Source organism: Bos indicus x Bos taurus, chromosome 3 (genome assembly GCF_003369695.1).
Source record: "Bos indicus x Bos taurus breed Angus x Brahman F1 hybrid chromosome 3, Bos_hybrid_MaternalHap_v2.0, whole genome shotgun sequence".
In the NCBI taxonomy this organism is placed as follows: domain Eukaryota; kingdom Metazoa; phylum Chordata; class Mammalia; order Artiodactyla; family Bovidae; genus Bos; species Bos indicus x Bos taurus.
In genome coordinates, this window is record NC_040078.1 from 101,119,014 (window position 1) to 101,138,207 (window position 19,194).

General features: G+C 39.3%; 1 protein-coding gene and 1 long non-coding RNA gene across 2 annotated transcripts in view; one reads left to right on the plus strand and one right to left on the minus strand.

The window, feature by feature from the left end:
* ZSWIM5 (zinc finger SWIM-type containing 5) overlaps positions 1–19,194 on the plus strand; it is a 159,523-nt gene that overhangs the window by 123,934 nt on the left and 16,395 nt on the right. The window contains exons 5-11 of the mRNA XM_027537442.1: positions 246–425; positions 5,734–5,910; positions 8,199–8,345; positions 8,848–8,985; positions 10,372–10,632; positions 10,847–10,982; positions 11,790–11,947. Of these exons, the coding sequence (XP_027393243.1) occupies positions 246–425; positions 5,734–5,910; positions 8,199–8,345; positions 8,848–8,985; positions 10,372–10,632; positions 10,847–10,982; positions 11,790–11,947 (1,197 nt within the window). The remainder of the gene's footprint in view (positions 1–245; positions 426–5,733; positions 5,911–8,198; positions 8,346–8,847; positions 8,986–10,371; positions 10,633–10,846; positions 10,983–11,789; positions 11,948–19,194) is intronic.
* On the minus strand, positions 303–10,532 carry LOC113889973. Its single transcript, XR_003510382.1, has 3 exons — positions 10,449–10,532; positions 9,220–9,304; positions 303–790 (listed from the first exon to the last, which is right to left on the minus strand). It is a non-coding gene; the product is annotated as an uncharacterized LOC113889973 (long non-coding RNA).

Consider the following 19,194-nt stretch of genomic DNA (forward strand, 5'->3'; position numbering starts at 1 on the left):
TCTTGTTCATCAAACACAGGCACATATCCAGATATCAAGATAGCTACTCTGCTTTAAGAAACCTTTGGGCAGGAAAAATAAGCATTTCTGAAAACTTTAGCAGATTTGGTTTTTTATACTGAGAACTGATGTTTTGGAAACTTTTCCTACCAACTGAAAATAGAAGAAAAGAGTAAACTGAAAAATTAAGGCTTAGACATACATCAAAGGAGAGATGTCAAGGATGTGGTTGCTTTCTTTTCCAGGGGCCTTATGGGTGTGCATCATTTTAAATCCACATTGCAAATTGGAAGAAAAATCCTGTTGGCTGCAGCAACTGCAGAAATGGAATGACCTGGATATCTGTCCCCTGGAGGATGGAAACTATGGGCATGAACTACCCAACATCACCAATGCACTTCCCCAGAATGCCAGTCACAGTTCAGGTGAGCCAGATGTCATTCTAGGGTCTTGGTGCCTGGAACTCCAAAAGGTCAGAAGTTAAAGCCCTAGAATGAAGGTGGCTGGACAACTTTTGTACTGTCAGAATTGTCATCCTAAATAAGAAAAGCCTGTCCTTTGTTTATCTTGAAATGCCAAACCTTAAATAAGGGCAAGATTTTTATCTTTGACATTGGGGATGCTGTCCTTTTCTGCTCTGGCTGTGTCCTTACAGTGCCCAGCATAAATTCCTAGAACCCTCTGCATGAATCCTCTTTACCCTTCAAGTTCTTCATGACTTATGGATCTTGGCCTCCATTGGAGTTGGTTTTTATCTCAGAAGACTTACCTCAAGGGAAAGATGGAATACCTGCAGAAAAAAAAAAAAAAAACTTTAAAAAATGTCCTGACAGCTGCTTTTCTTACTTTTCTCTGTTTTCCTCAAATTTTTATATAGCAGATATCTGGGGGGAGGAGGCAAGGGCCATGCTTCCAAGATACTGCTTACTCTTGCCCCATTTTAAGACAAATCCAGTACAGTGATACTGTACCTTCTGCCTTTTGAGCCCACTGACCAGGTATTACTGGGCATCAGCATTCACATCAGCTTTAGTTCATCTAACTCAGGCTGTGTGCTGCTAGCAATTAATTGCTCTTTAGCCCATGGGGATCCTTTACTGGTAGATTTTATCAAACATTGATTCTACATGTCTTCCCGTTTATTTTAAGTGATAAATCTACTGATATTTTTAACCTCAAGGAGGAAATCATTTAAATTATTGTTCTTGCTTGGTCTTCATCTACTGTTCCATAATTGATTATCAGTGTATTTAAGGCAACCAAGGTAATGAGAGATGAAAAGGCTGCAACTTCGCCACATGAAGCTCCCCTTTCCTGGGTAGCTCATCTAACCTCCACAACATAGGAATTCATGCTTTTAGTATTGGCTTTGGATTGGCATAGAGAGAATCAAATGCTGCATATAAATACATGCCTCCAGTTTGGCGGTTTCCTTCTTGTATATTATTTTGGTTATTTGTTGTTACTGTTTCTTTTTTTTTTTTTCCCCGCATTGCTGGGTCTTCATTGCTGCACATAGGCATTATCTAGTTGCAGTGAGCGGAGGCTACTCTTCAGTTATGCTGTGCAGGCTTTTCATTGTGGTGGCTTCTCTTGTTCCAAAACACTCGTTACTGGTTCTTATTTGAGGGTATTGTTTCCTGTTAAGTTTTCTCAGGCCGTGACTGATTTATCACTCATGTATGTTTACCTTTGGGTCTGATGGAGCAGTAGGCATCTTGCTTGCTCTTCATTGCCATTTCTACATCATTATCCTATCCTCCTTCCTAAAATACCCCCCAGTTTTAAAGTTGATGCTGTTAAAATATGCTGTCTGCTACCCTCCTGGCTTTGGTCGTTTTTATCTCTGGGTTAATACCCCTTGTTCCTTGAAGATTTTTGGCAGTTGGCTCACTAACACTACTGTCAGTCCCTACTTCTATTGTAATTCTTAGCCACATAGATGATACTTCCAGTATTCAAGTCTCTGAGTTCTTTGACCTCCTCTCTTTTAATAGTCTATCTTTTGTGTGTGTGTGTTAATTTTTGGCTGTGCCTTCTCTTCATTGCCGTGTGTGGGCTTTCTCTAGTTGTGATGAGTGGAGGCTGTTCTCTAGTTGCAGTGCACAGGCCTCACGCTGTGATGGCTTCTCTTGTTGTAGAGCATGCACTCTTGGGTTCTTGGGCTTCAGTAGTTGTAGTGCATGGACTTAGCTGCTCTCAGGCATGTGGGGTCATCCCCAGCCAGGGATCAAACTCATGTCCCCTGCATTGGCATGTGGTTTCTTAACCACTGTACCACCAGGGAAGTACCAATAGTCTATCTTCTACATAACTTAGCCATGCAACCCCAAGGTCATACCCTCAACCCTTTCATTACCAATAACTGCTCCTTCTTTACAGTCATAATTTCAAGCAGCTCTAATTACCACCACCAGCCTTACTAGATTATTTTGTCTGTTATGCATATTCCAGTAATTCCTGGACCCACTAGGAATTTTGATCCTGTCACTTTTTCATTCTTGTGGTAGCCTCATTTTCCTCCTTATCCAGATTAGATTCCTTGGTACATCATTATAATCACTACCCTGCAAACATACTCAACTCCCTCTTTCCCTTAGTTATATTCACATAGCAAAACCTTCACTTCAGTAATTCGGTCTGACTTTCTAATTACTCAGTGCTCACACTCACACAGTGAACATATTGGCAAGAAACACGACCATGATAACTGGTCTTCTTTAAATTCATGACCACTAATTTCAAGTGGGCCCGTTGTACTGTCCATACATCACCTACATTTCTCTAGTCCATGCTTCCTTTCACTCTTCTAAATTACTGTTTCACATTGTCTTTTCCTTAAAACTTTCTATACTTTCTCCCCTTCCTCACTTTCAGCCTAGAGCCTTGCTTCCTGTTCACTGAGAATATAGAAGCAATCAGAAGAAAATCTCCAAAACTCTGTTATCACATCTGCCTCTGTCTATGCCCGTCTACTCTGCCTGTTCCCCTATTTTTCTTTGTGCTTCTGTCTAAGTCCAAGCCCTCCATTTGTTCTTAAGAACCTATTCCTTCTCTTTTATCTGGAATCACCCCAGGAATTATCTCCTCTCTCCTGCATCACAGATTTTTGTGGATTATTCCTAGGAGTATACCAGCACATTGTTTTATTGTTCACCTGAAACAAAACAAAAAAACATACTTTCTGACCCTACATGCCTCTCCTGTCCACCACCCTATTTCTCTGAGAGAGTAGAAATAAGTGGTAGAATTAAGAAAAATGCTCAAAAGAATGTTATATATTTATCTTCTCTGCTTCTTCTGCTCTTATTCTCCCTTGAATTCACTCTAGTCAGGCAGTCATCCCTCCAGTACTGAAACAGCTCCTGTACTGGTCACTAACGCTAACCATTCCTAAATCTAGTTTTCGAGTCAGAATTTACTTGATCTATCAGCAATATTTGTTACTGCTGGTCACTCTTTTTCAAACACCTTTTTCATCTTATCCCACGACACTGTTCTCTTGGTTCTCCTCTTCCTTGGCCCCTCTTTCTCAGTCTCCTTTACTGTCTCCCCACCACTTCCCAACCTAAAATTCTAGAGTACCCAGGGCTCAGTCATCAAACCACTTCTCTTTCTGTATTTACTCCCCTGATAACTGCATTGTTTTAATAATCATCTATATACTAACAACATTCAAATTTATATCTCCTGCCCAAACTTTTCCTCTCAACTCCAGACTTACATGTTTAACTACCTTTTCGATATTGCCTCTTAGATATTAATAGACATCTCAGTAGGATTTCTTACCTCTTAAGCCCCACCCAAACCTGCTTCTCTTGTGTAGACTTCCCTATCTCTGCATATGGCAAGTCTACCTTAAAAACCTTGGAGTCATTCTTGATTCTTCTCTTTCTCACCCAGATTCCCCAGATCTAATCCATGGGCAAATCCTGTTACCTTTGCCTTTAGAACATAGCCAAAGTTCATTTACTCTCATCGTCTCTACTGCATATTACTTTGAACAGATTACCATTATCTTTCACGAATCATGGCAGTGACCTCCTAACTGCTTCTACCTTAAAGTCTGTTTTCTATGCTGCTGCCAGTTGTCAGATCAGATCATACACCTTCAACAACTCAAAGCCCTCGAGTGGCTTCTCATCTTTCCTCATGGCCTAGAAGGCTCTGCCCGTTCTGGTTCCCTAGTACCTCTCTGACCTCATCTCCTGTGACTTTCTGGCTTGCTCATTCCATTCTAGGTACACTGGCCTCTGCCCTGCCCTCAAACACTTCAAATATGTTCCCACCTCAGCTTAGCACTTGATGTTCCTTTTGCCTAGAATGCGCTTTCCTTAGTTATGTTTAAGGCTTGCTCTATAGTTCCCTCAGGTCTCTATTCAGATGTTACCTTATTAAAGCCCATGTGGCTCAGATGGTAAAGAATCTGCCTGCAATGCAGGAGACTCAGGTTCGATCACTGGGTCAGGAAGGTCCCCTGGAAAAGGAAATGGCAACCCACTCCAGTATTTTGTCGTTGTTCAGTTGCTCAGTCGTGTCCGACTCTTTGTGACCCCATGGACTGCAGCATGCCAGGCTTCCCTGTCCTTCACCATCTGGAGCTTGCTCCAACTCATGTCCATTGAGTTGGCATTGAGTCAATGCCATCTGACCATCTCGTCCTCTGTTGTCCCCTTCTCCTCCTGCCTTCACTCTTTCCCAGCATCAAGGTCTTTTCTAATGAGTCAGTTCCTACACACCACCCTAAAGAATTGAGCTTACTTTGTCTGCTGTTTCCCTTCAGCCCTTTTCCTGAAGAGAGATGGTTTGGTAGGACTCCATTGAGAAAACAATGTAATTAATCTTTTGTCAGCCTCAGGTTTTCTTATTGGAGAACAGGTTGTAAGCCTGCAGATACTAGTGTGATAAAGATACCAGAGGACTTACCCTGGTGGCTCAGTGGTGAGGAATCCACCTGCCAATGCAGGGGACAGGTTTGATCCCTGATCCAGAAGATCCCACATGCCGCAAAGCAACTAAGCCCGTGCACCACAACTACTGAGCCTATTCTCTAGAGCCCAGGAGCCACAACTACTGAGCCCCTGTGCTGTGACTACTGAAAGGCAAGTGCCTAGAACCTGTGCTCCACAGTAAGAGAAGCCACCACAATGAGAAGCCTGCTTGCCACAACTAGAGAAAAGCCCACACAGCAATGAAGATCCAGCACAGCCAAAAGAAAATGAATTATTTTAAAAATTAAAGATACCAGAATACACAGGACTGCAGCTCTTTTTCAGCTTTTATATCAATGTGACAGAAGTACTTAGTCTGATATGGGTCATACTGTAAAAGAAATTGGTTATGGGTTGACCAAGGATATTACCTCACTGCTTATCTTTTCCTTTGGCTTCTGTAGAAAGTTTGAATCCTTATAATTGAGCAGCTGAGCATCACTATCCCTCCTCTCTCTCATGTAGCTCTGGGTCTTAGAAGAAATTGGCCTTCAGTCATAGATCTATGTAGAAAGGTTCTTCCCATAGAGGACAGGGACACACTAAAAGCTATCCAATAAAGAAGTAACACAACGAACAGCCAGACAAATGGCAGAGTTGCTGCTCTCACTAACAATACACTATTACACTAACTATACACTGTACACTCTTCTGCCTGTCCTCCCATCCTGAAGAAGACACAGGAGTTAGATCTTCAGATTATCCATCACCGAACTGCTGCATTTTTATTTCCCTTCCCCAGATTCTTTATCCAGACCAAGACGAACAGTGTTCACTAGAGCCATCGAGGGCCGTGAGTTGCATTGGCAGGACAGCCACTTACAGCGAATCATCAGCAGTGATATATATACAGCTCCTGCCTGCCAGCGGGAAAGTGAGAGGCTACTCTTCAATTCCCAAGGCCAACCACTGTGGCTTGGTAAGTGTACTTATCCCTCTAAGAATTCCAGAGCCCAGTCTCACCTCATGTCAGGCCTGAGTGAGCCATCTCCATAGACACCAGCGACACAACTACCCTTTGGACAGTCTTCATCCAGATCTTTTGGGGCCTTGACTAAGGCCTCAGGGTATAGCCTGAGCCACTTGTATATGTTCTCAGCTGAAGTACAGTAATCTCAAATAGAGGTATTTCTATTGTTTCCTGAATTTGGGGAGGGGAAAGGAGCTAATAAATCTAAAGGAGTACTAACAAAACCATTGGACATCAGTTCATAGACTCTTAGCAGTTACTGAGCAACATTAGAATCTACTCTGAAATTACATATTTTGCTAAAAAGGCATGAACTTTGAAACTTAAATTGCTCTGTACTAGTAGCTCAGACTGTCTGCATTTGTCACCAAGCTGTCTTCCTTTCCTCATTCCTTCCTTTATCATCACAGAATAAAGCTGTTCCATCATGAGTTTAAACTCTCCTCTGGCCTTCTGTTAGTCTATTCTTGACTTTGTTACAGAATGTATATTCCACACTACACACTTATACAATAATATTCATTCTCTGAGTCTTAAAACAATAGCATACATTTTTATTATCATCTCCTAATTCCCTACCTCTGTCCCTCATCCCATATCTTTGTCTTTCACAAGAGCCTGCTGAATCTGGATGTGTGCCTGTCTCTCTCTTGAAAGTTTTTGGCCAAACTCACTGTAGGTCACTACTTGAAATTCCCACTGATTATTTTTCTTCTTCTCTGATCTAATACTTTTAAAACATAAATCTAACAAGTGTGTGAAAAATACACACCCCATTATAAACAAAGATCCAAATCAAAACAACACTGAATTACCATGTTTCAGTTGTCAAATAGGAATTTTTTTTAAATAAAGATAACTGGTTTTGGTGCAGGAGAGGCTACATTGGATATCATAATCTCATATACTACTGGTAGTAGTAGTACTGGTACCAGTAGTATACTACTGGTAGGAATGTAAATACTTACTGCATTTCAGCAACACTTATCAAAAGCCTTTAAAATAAATTCATAGCCCTTGATCCAGGAATTCTACATCTAGGAATTTATCCTGAGCTATAATTAACTAAGAATGTGCATAAAGTTATGAGGTTTATTAAAGCATGAACATATAACGTATAGATGAGAAAAATTAAAAACAACATCCAGCAATAGGGGACTGATTGAGCCAATGGGTAGTACACATATTTAGTGGAATGATATATAATCATTTTTAATATTATGGAAGTATATTTAATGGTATGGAAAAATATTTAAAATGAATTATTAAGTGGAAAAACCTAATTATAAAACAATAATTATAATACTTCATTTTTATTAAAATTAGGAAAGTCTAGAGATACATATTTTTCATAAAATATGAAATTAGAAATAATGGTTATCTCTGATTTTTATTTTCTATTTTATCTGTATTTTCTATAATTATTCCTATAATTTTTAATCCCTTCCCCATTTATAAGTGTTTGGTAGTCATTCATTATGCCTAAGGTAAATCCAAACTTCTTAGAATGGCATTCAAAGCTTAACATTCTAGACTCCACCTTTCCAGGCTGTCTCTAGCCACATAACCTAACTCTACACAAAACTATTTGCCATACTCGGAAGATGTTATCCAGAATACTTTTTATGCTTTTACTTACATGCCTTTATTTAGATGTTCTCTTTGCCAGGGATGCCTGTTTCTATTTTTCTACCTATTTAAAATATTACTTGCCCTATAAAGCACACAGTTCAAATATTTTCTTTCTGTGTATATTTCTATCTTGTCATTTCTTTTTAACTGTTTTATAATGATCTTTTTATGTATTATTTGTGAGCTCTTTGAGGATAGTGACCGTTTCTTATACATTTTTGTAGTTGATTTGCCCAGCGTGCTACCTTGCACATAATAGGTTCTCAGGAAACAGGATTAATAAACAAGTGAGGCCTTTCCCTCTATAAAAGTAGTTTATTGCTGCATTAGGTTCCTGAGGTTCATGTTCAGAAAGAGGTATAACAGTTTATTATCCTAGTTCTTTGCCCCTTTCTACACCAAACCACTACGCTGAGGCTGCAGTGTATCTCCTTGGAGGTAGTACCTGTGACTTATCCCTAAAAGATAAAATACAATTTTTGGTACACAATAGATGTCAGATCAAATTTGAGGACCTGAACTGAATACAGTCTCCCTTTGTCAAACACAAATTTTCCTGATTTGAAGATTTAACTCAATCAAAATATCTTCTTCTCATCTGATAGAGCATGTGCCTACAGCCTGTGCTCGGGTTGATGCCCTGCGTTCCCATGGTTACCCAAAAGAGGCCCTCAGACTCACAGTGGCCATTATCAATACTCTCAGGTTGCAGCAGCAGCGGCAGCTGGAAATCTACAAGCATCAGAAGAAAGGTATAGTGATCAGGAGCCATCTCAACTGCTTAGGCTGATGGGGTTCTCAGGGACTACAAGGCCCAGGACTTAATTTTCATTCAGTTTCCTGGTGTGGCAGGGGCTAGGGGATTCCAGGTCATTCTACCTTCTGTGTGGAATCCCTGTCTTTACCTCTATAAATCTCAGTTTTCTTATCTGTAAAATGGGAATAATAATGCTGGCCTGCCTCTCGCACAGGACAGTTGGATCCACTGAGATCTGGTATGAGAAGACCCTTTTTAAACTGTAAAGCTGTGTCTACATACGTGTGCTATTGGCAGGCAGCCCAAATGCATACCACATGGCCTCATAGTGGCTGATGAGCTGGTTACCAGTCTCCTCAACCCAAGGCAAGCTTTACTTTGAGTCTCAGGGCCACCACCTGAAGGAGACTGATGAGGAGACTTATGAAGAGACCAAGCAGGGACAGAGAGCAGTGTGTCTTTATCCCTCTCAAAAACTTTGACCTGCTTATTTCCAGAACTGTTGCAGAGGGGAACCACAACCATCACAAACCTAGAAGGCTGGGTGGGCCACCCCCTGGATCCAATTGGCTGCCTGTTTCTCACCTTGACTGAGGCCTGCCGCCTGAATGATGATGGCTATCTGGAAGTGTCAGGTACAGGGGTCAGCCTGAGGGAAGCCCAGACTACCCTTTGGAGCCCTCTTCTTTTCCATGACAGAGTCTGTTTTACCCCTCTTGTTCCCTTATCTAAACTGGACCTCCCCTGAGCGGTTTCCTTGGGACTGCTCCTTTCTTATCTTCCTTCCCCACTCTGTGGACTGGCTCTGTCCTGTTCACCCATTTTGCCTTGCCAGCTTCAGCTTTCCTTTGCTCCTGTCACTTTCCTACCTTGTGAATGTCTGAAGAGTAATCCAAAGGGAACAAAAAGGACCAGAGGGATTTGAGAAGTCAGAGGCCGGGTCCTCAAAACAGTCTGGAAGTGTAAAAGAACTTGCATCAGCAGTGTGTGTATCCCTTGCAATTACATAATACTTTCATGTTTCCCTTGAACATTCTCCCTGGTGGTGGTTTTGTACCAATTTTACAAAAGAGAAATAAAAGGGAGGCAATTTAGTAGAGTCTCAAATTAACAGGGACTTGAGACAAAATTGATTCTTTTTTCCTTTATGCTATCACTGTATTGTAAACATGCATATATTACAGTATTTAGCACACTGCCATAAAATTTGTTTACAAGTGTCTCTACTGGCCTTTCAAGTTCCTGAAAACAGCAGTTAGGGCAATAACTCTCTTTTAATAGTTTCCCTTAAACATTTATGAAATGGATAATGGGAGAAAGAAAAGAAATTAAGACTCTGGCTTTTAGATCTGTGCTCTCCTCCTGAAACTTAGAACCCAAAGGTGGAGCATAAAAAGTAACAATAACATTAAAGTTGCAAATATCACAAAAGTAATAGTTTAACTGGATGGATTCCAATATCTCTGGGTAGAGAGACAAGAGGTGGTTTCAATGTGAGACAGGGCTACCGTATCTTCCCTCTTATCCCCTGAAAAAGGAATCATCATCCTTGGTCTCTTTCATCTGCACAATGACACTTACATCTTAAGAACCTGAGGTTGTACTTGGGATTTATTCACCACAGACATTTAGCTCCCTACACATACCAGACAGTGCAGATACCTAAGGCAAAATGATAAAGTCCCTTTCCTAGAAGGTTCTTAAATTCTAATGAAGAAAGACACAAAAATAGATCATTGTAGTATTACATAACATTCTAACAGAAGACTGGTATGACTGTATTTTTTTTCCAGCTGGCCTAGCCAGTTCATATTTTAGGAAGGAGTTAATCTTTAGAACCATGTATAACATTTTTTAGTATATTTTTATTTTTTATTTTCAGTATATTACTGTTCTGGTTTTTTATTTAGCTTCTTTGTGTTAGTTATTGACCAAGCTGTATCCCAAAGTGTGCATTGGTGGGAGAGGCACAAAAATCCATGGGGCCTGACCTAACAAATCTGGTGCCCTGTTGTCCTCAGATATGAATGAAAGCAGACCCCCTGTGTACCAGCATGTCCCTGTGGCTGCAGGCTGCCCAAACAGCAGTGAGTCCTACCTGTCATTGGCCATGGAAGTTGCTCTGATGGGGATGGGTCAACAGAGGGTGATGCCTGAAGGCCTCTATGCACAGGACAAGGTGTGCCGTAATGAGGAGCAACTGCTGAGTCGACTCCAGGAGCTGCAGCTGGACGATGAGCTAGTGCAAACACTGCAGAAACAGTGCATCTTACTACTGGAAGGTAAGTAGAGAAGGGACTGTTGGCACAGAGTCTTAGGCATTTGACTCCAGGTTCCCCTCTCTAATAGAGCACAGGTACAGCAACATTTCTGACTTTAAAGTGTAACTAAGGTTCCCATGGCTAGCAAGCACTTGTGGGACCCTGGAGCTCAAGGTCAGGCAGGAAAACAAAAGCACACAGATAAACAACTGGCTGGTTTATCTCCTTCCTGCAGGAGGCCCCTTCAGCGGCCTTGGAGAAGTCATCCACCGAGAGAGTGTTCCCATGCACACCTTTGCCAAGTACTTGTTCTCAGCTCTGCTGCCTCATGATCCAGACCTGTCCTATAGGTTAGCCTTACGTGCCATGAGGTGGGTAGCCTTTTCCCAGCCCAAATGCCTCCACCAAAGCAGAAGCCTCTTTGTTTGTCTCACTTTCTTTTCTTTCCCTCCTTCTGTGTTCTATTGGACCTGCCATTGGCCTGCCCTAAAATGGTTCAGATATTTTCCTTTGATCTAGGACTCCTAGCTAGTGACATACGTGTTCCCTGGCTGCATTCTCAGTGAGTTGAAGCAGCCTCTGAGATTTTAACAGATACAGAATATCCAAGGCCTGAGTCTCTTTGTTCCAGGGCCAGTTTGGCAGCTTCACAAAGGGTTTGAGCCCTTCCATATCTAACTGAGAAATGGTTCCCGGGCATAGGTCACCAGATACATCTGGGGAAGTAGAAGTAAGTCTTTCTATATCAAGACTTGAGAACAATGAGCTATGGGCATCCTGTCTCCAAACAAGAATAGAATCCTTGGTTCAGGCAGGTAGTCCTCTAGGATGCACCAGACCGTACAGAAGAATTTAAGTTAGACTATAAGGCTGAGAGAGTGCCTCAGCTTGACCTGAAAGGACTGCTGAAGATTACTTGGCATATATTTCTTATACTTTAACAACTAATCTGATGACTTTTGAACTGTTTTCAGTAAGAACTGTTCAGCTTGAGTTCTTCCAAGTGCCCAGGCACTCACCTCATATAAAGTACAGTACTCATAGGTTTTAAAACCTTTGAGGTTCCTCATTAACCCTTTCCTTCCCAGTTCCTCCCCAGCAAAGAACAAGCTTCTCTAAGGTGGCTCAGAATGGCAAGGGTCTGGGTGGTAGCTGATGACTCTCCCTGGGTCTTCTAGGTTACCTGTTCTAGAAAACTCAACTTCTTCAGGCGACACTTCCCACCCTCACCATATGGTATCTGTGGTGCCCAGCCGTTACCCTCGCTGGTTCACGCTTGGACACTTGGAATCACAGCAGTGTGAACTGGCCTCCACCATGCTGACTGCTGCCAAAGGTGAGCATAGATAGATGTAAGGTTCCAGCACCCCAGTATGCCTGCCTGGTCATGACCTACCTAAGGCTTAGCCTGAGTCTCCTGAAGAAGAGAAGCTATTTGACTTCCCTTAAGCACCTAGAGTAGCAGGGATCCTCACTTTGATTACTGCCTATTACAATAAACACCTGAGTCCAAGTCAGAGTTTTGCCATAGTCACTAATTGTAGGACTCAGAGAACAGAGAATAGATCATCTTTAAGGTAACTTCTAAATCTAACCTTCCATATGATAAAGTCACTTTACATTTCTAAGCCTCTGGTTTAAAAATCTATAAAATGGGGATCATTGTCAATGACCTGTCAGCTTCCCAGGACCACTGGAAGATCCAGTGAAGTGATGGAGCTCCAAATCTCAGATATGAGAGTTTATGATTTTTCTAGGGCCCCTGGTCAAAAAATAAGACAGTTCAGAGTGATTCAGGTTTTTAAGCTCACATCCTCCATGTTAGCTATGTAAATCTCATCACAAAGAGAAGTGAAAATAAGCCCCAGATAAGTTATAATAAAGTACTAGCTGCCATGGACTGTGAGTATTTTTCCGATACCAGGAAATTACATGGGTTTTTTAAAGCACTTTTTTAAATTTAAAATAACTTTATGTTGTGTCTTCCTATAGTAAAAAGAATATATGCTCATTGTAGAAAAGGTAAAAGATACAGATAAATAAATATAAAAATGATTTTTTAAAAAGTAGAAAAATTGAACAAATATGATCAAGCAGTTTACAGAAAAGAAGGTACAAATGACTTTTAAACAATTAAAAATGCCTGGCCTCACTTGAGAAATACAAATTAAAATTACTCTGAGATAACATTTTTCATAAATCTTATTGGAAAAAATAATAAATTTGACAATAGACATCCATATGGGAAGTGGGGGTGGCAGTGGCATGTCATGGAGTGTCAGATTCCAAGCAGGAAAAGGATGACACAGATCCAAGATGCTTACTGAAACTCAAGCATAAGAAATATGAAGAAAATTATACCAAGGCACATCATAATCAAATTGCTTAAAACCAGTGATTAAAGAGAAAAATCTTACTTAAAAGCAACTGCAGGGAAAAAAATACACACTATATACTAAGGATAAACGATAAGTATGAGAGTAGGTTTCTCATTAGAAGGTGTATAAGCCAGAAGACAGTGGAGAAAAATCTTTAAATTACTCTTAAAAAAAAAAAAAAATTTGACCTAGAATTCTATACCAGTGAAAATATCTTTCCAAAAAAAAGGTAAAAGGAATTTCCTGGCAGTCCAGTGGTTAGGACTCCACACTTCCACTGCAGGTAGCATGGGTTCAATACCTGGTTGAAGAACTAAGATCCCACATGCCATGTGGCATGGCTGATAAAGTAAAATGATGTTTAAAAAAAGCTGCGATAGGCTGAGGAGAGAAGTGGGAGGAGGGTTGAGGATGGGGGACACATGTGCACCCATGGCTGATTCATGTCAATGTAGGGCAAAAAAACACTATGATATTGTAAAGTAATTAGCCTCCAATTAAAATAAATAAATAAATTTTTTTAAAAAGCTGAAATAAAAATCTTTTCCAGACAACCACAGTTGAATTAGAAATCAATAATAAAAACCTACTAAAGTTTTAGAAATTAAACGGTACACTTCCATGTAACTCACTGAACAAAGGGAGAAAAACACAAAAATATTAATAGAAAATATTTTAAACTGAATGAAAAAGTATAACATTTAAAAATTTGTGGATTAGAGCTAAAGCTTTACTTAGAAGGAAATTTTTATCACTTAATACCTATGTGTGAAAAGAAGAAAGGTTTCAAATTGACGATCCCAGATTCTAACATAAGAACCCAGAGAAGAAGAGCAAATGAAATCTAAAATAAGTAAAAGAAAGAAAACAATACAGATCAGAGCAGAAATCAAATAAAATATAGAAAAGCAGAAAATCAATGAAACAAAAAGCTGTTTCTTTGAAAAGATATATAAAATTGAAATCCTTTTCCAGATTGATCAAGAAAAAAGAATACAAAGTAGCAATTTTAAGAATGGGAAAAGTGACATCACAACAAATTCTAAAGACAACTTTATGCTAATAAATGCAACAATATAAGTGAAATAGACTGATTCCTTGATGGATGTAAACTACCAAAGCTGACTCAAGAATAAATAAGAATTAGGTAGGCATATACCCAAAAGAATTGAAAACATGGACTTAAACAGATATTTGTATACCAATATTAATAGTGGCATTATTCACAATTGCCAAAAGTTGTAAATAACTCAAGTATCTGTCAGCAGATGAATGGATAAACAAACTGTAGTATACACATACAATGGAATATTATTTAGCCATAAAAAGGAATGAAATTCTAATACATGCTACAACATGGATGAGCCTTGAAAACATTAAGTGAAATAAACCAGACACAAAAAGACAAAACATTGCATGATTCCACTTATATGAGGTACCTAGAATAGCCACAGTGAAAAAATAGCAGTAGATACTAAGATAATGGTTGAACATTTGATGAGGAACAGGATATTTACAGTAAGTCCCCTAAATATGAACATGTTCCATTCCAAGAACACATTCATAAGTCGAATTTGTTCATAAGTCCAATAAAGTTAGCCTAGGTACCCAACTAACACAACTAGTTATATAGTACTGTACTGTAATAGAGTTATACTTTTCATACAATAATACCTAAGAAAACAAAAAATAAAACATTTTTAATCTTACAGTACAGTACCTTAAAAAGCACAGTAATACATACAGTTCAGCAGCTGGCATACAGGGGCTGGCATCAAGTGAACCAGCAAGAAGAGTACTAACTGGAGGTAGGAGAGGAGATAGGAAATGGTAGAGCTGAAGAATGATCAGCAATAGGAGACAGAGGACAAGCAGAAATTTCGCTCATACCTAATGTTTATGGAATGCACATTCATATCTTTGAAAGTTCAAACTTGAAGGTTCGTGTGGGGGGGACTTACTGTACATAGTACTGTACTATGGACTTACTGTACATAGTATCGCTCTACAAAGTATTACTATTTATCAGTCATAAAAGGAAGAAGTATAATTACCATAGAGTAGGTAAACCTGGCAGATATCATTTTAATAATGTGGCCACAATATCACATCATAAATTTATAGAGCTAGCATGTAGACTAGAGGAAAAACTCATAGAGCAGAAAGTAGAATAGAGAGGGTAGGGAAAGGAGAAGTTACTACTATATAATGAGTATAGAATTTCAGATGTTGAAAGTTCTGAAACTGGATAGTGGTGATGTTTGCACAACAATATGAATGTATTTAATGTCACTGAATTGTACCCTTAAATGCTCAAAATGGTAAATTTATGTATATTTTACCACAGTAAAAATAAAAGAATAAATAGAAATGAAGTTCAGAGAAATTGAATTAGTAGTTAAACATCTTTCCACAAAGAAACTCCAGGGCTAAATGGCTTCACTGGTAAATTCTACCAAACATTTAAGGAAAACATAACAATTCTATATAAACTCTTGCAGAAAATTGAAGAGGAGGAAATACTGCCCAACTCAGTCTGTGAAATCATCATTATCCAGATACCGAAACCAGGCTATTTTCAGGCTATTTTGCCGAAAGCTTTAGCTTTGTTTCAGGTTCAAAGAATTCATTAACAAAAGAAACCCCTTGTTACACACAAATAATTTCAGTATTTAACAGAGGATTACTTAATTTCAATATACAATCATTAACAGAAAAGAGAAGTAGAAACAATAGAGAAGAGTAACACCACATACATCACCAAATTGGGCTGACCAAAATCCAAACCTGAACAGCATGCTGGGTAGTCCCAAGTAAAGGCAGTCTGGAGTCCCAGTTGGGAAAAGGTCCCAGGCAGTGTGTCCCCTCCACAGGTGAGACTTCAAATTGCAGTTTGGGGGGTTCCTACTTATAATCACAGGCTGCAAACTGATATCATCAGTTTGTGTGCAAAAAATGCAACTCTGGTTTTACTTTACACTTTTTACAATGCTGTTGTTTTATCTTGTGAGTCTTAGGATTTGGGCTTCCCTGGTGGCTCAAACAATAAATCATCTGCCTGTAATGCAGGAGACCCAGGTTTGATCCCTGGGTTGGGAAATCCCCTGGGGAAGGAAATGGCAGCCCACGCCAGTATTCTTTCCTGAAGAATTCCATGGACAGAAACCTGGCAAGCTAGATTCCATGGAGTCCCAAAGAGCCGGACATGACTAAGTGACTAACACTTTCACTTCTACTTGGGCACAGTTGGCCAGACTTCCAGGCTCTCAAGAATTTCAGGACCCCAATGCCTTTCTTATCTAAAGTGCTGCCTGACTTGCTGTGCTTGCAGGCAGGCACAGAATCTGGGGAGTGTCCAGATTGGTCAGAAGAAAGGTCAGGGGTCTGCTCTGGTGCTTCTGAAGCCTGATAAAGACTTCCTCTGTTTTAATTTCCCTAACTCAGACAAAAACTATAAAAAAGAAAACTCAGGGAATTCCCTGGCAGTCCAGTGGTTAGGACGTTGTGCTTCCACTGCAGGGGATATAGGTTCAATCCCTGGTCGGGTAACTAAGATCCCACATGCCACACCGCACAGCCAAAAACAAAAACTCAGAATAAAACTGTCATGAGCACATAGGTGCAAAAACTCTTATTAAAAATTGTAAGAGATTGAATCCAAATAATATATTTTTAAAATGATAATGCATTTTAATAAGTAGGGTTTACCTCCAAGAATGCAAAGTTGGTTTAAAACATTCAAAAATCAATCACTGTATTTCACCATACTAATAGAGTAAAAAAGAATACCCAAATGATCATCTCAGTAATATAGAAAAAGCACCTAATAAAATCCAACATTTATTACTACTAAAAACATTAAAATTCTCAACAAACTAGGAATAGAAGGGAACTTTCCCACATGATAAAGGGCATCCCTCTTACAACTGCCTTTATACTTAATGGTAAAAGAGTGAATGTTTTCTTCCTGACATCAAGAACAAGGCAGGGACTTTCCTGGTTATACAGTGCTTAAGACTCTGAGCTTCCACTGCAAAAGGTTCAATCCCTGGTTGGGGAACTAAGATCCCACATGCCACCTGGTGGGGCAAAAAAAATTAAAAGTTAAAATTTTTTAAAAAATAAAAGAACAAGGCAAAGCTGTTTACTTTTACCTCTTCTGTTTCAGTATCAAACTGTTGATTTTAGCCAGTACAATAAGACACTTAACAGCACTCAGATTAACGATACTCAGATTAGAAAGGAAGAAGCAAAACTCTGATGACTTGATTGTCTATGTAGAAAATCCTATAGAACCTACAAAAAACTTTGAGAACTAATAATAAGTTTAACAATGTTTCAGGATATAAGATTAATATACAAAAATCAATAGTATTTCAATAAAGCAGCAATGACAGTCAGAAGTTGAAATTTTTTAAGTTATCATTATAATAACATCTTGAAGTTCAAAAGGGAGGGGATATATGTATACCTATCGCTGATTCATGTTGATGTTTGGCAGAAACCAACAAAATTCTGTAAAGCAATTATCCTTCAATTAAAAAATAAATAAATTTTTAAAAATTAAAAAATAAAACAAGAGAAAGGCTAAAATTTTAAAAACAATTGTAATAAGACTGGCAAGGATGTAGAGCAACTGAAGCTCTCATACATTGCAGGTTGGAACATAAGTTAAACCACTTTGGTAAACCATTTGTCAGTTTCTTAGAAAGTTAAATAGACACCTGCACACATGATCCTGCCATTCCACTCATAGGTATTAACCAAAGGAAATGAAAGCATATATCCATACAAAGAATTCAACATGAGTGTCATAACAGCTTTATTTTTTAACCCCAACCTGGAAATGATCCATATATCCATGAGTAGATTGAATGGATAAAAACTGAAACAACCATACAGTGGAATACTACTCAGTAATGAAAAGGAACAAACTACTGATACATACTACATCATGGAAGAATCAAAATAATTACACTAAGTGAAAGAAGCCAGACTAAAGGAAAAATGGTGCATACGTATTATTCTATTTAAATAAAATTCTAGCAGTGCCACACCATGGTGACAGAAAAATCAGCAGTTTTCTGGGAGTGGGGTCTGGTATAGGCTAGGATGGAAGGGAAGAAAGGATTAGCAAGGGTCACAAGGAAACTTTGGGGGCAGTAGATATATCATGAGTAATGGGTTAAGTCAAAATCATGTATTACTTAATAGGAGGCAATAAGAATTCAGTATCACTTCTCTTGCTGCTGCTACTGCTGCTAAGTCGCTTTAGTCGTGTCCGACTCTGTGCAACCCCGTAGACGGCAGCCCACCAGGCTCCCCGTCCCTGGGATTCTCCAGGCAAGAACACTGGAGTGGGTTGCCATTTCCTTCTCCAATGCATGAAAGTGAAAAGTGAAAGTGAAGTCACTCAGTCATGTCCGACTCTTAGCGACCTCATGGACTGCAGCCTACCAGCCTCCTCCGTCCATGGGATTTTCCAGGCAGGAGTACTGGAGTGGGGTGCCATTGCCTTCTCACTTCTCTTACATTACACCAAAAATGCAAACCTGCATCTAATCATGAGGAAACATCAGTCATATCCAAACTGAAGGTCATTCTGTAAGATAACTAATCTGCAAAAATGTCAAGGCCATGAGTGTCAAGGGAAGACTCAGGAATTTTTCCAAATTGTCAAAGGCTGAAGAGACATGACAAATGTAACACACGATCTTGTATAAAATCTTTACACATGTTTATACAAGATCACGTGTTGCATTTAGTTTGTCATATCTTCTTAGGTGGTAAAATATCAATATAAATTTCCTGATCTTGATGGTTCTGTTGCAGGTAAGTAGAAGAGTGTCCTTGTTTGCCAGGAATAGACTGCAGAGCTCAGGAATGAGTTCAGGGTATCAAATCAGTTACTTTCAAGTGGTTTGGGGTGAGGACATGGAGAAAAGATGATGCTTGAAGTACTATTGAAACTTCTCTTTGAGTTTGAAATTATTTCAAAATAAAAGGAAACATTTTGATAAAACATTGTGTTTGCAAAGGTGTAGAGTGGGAGTGTAGATTGGTAATCCTTTGTGTAGGGCAATTTGGCCCTACACGTCTATCAAATGTCTATCATAATTACAATGTATATATGCTTTGACCCAGCTGTTTCACTTCAGAGATTTTATTTTACAAATATATTTGTGAAATGATGTTTGTACAAAGT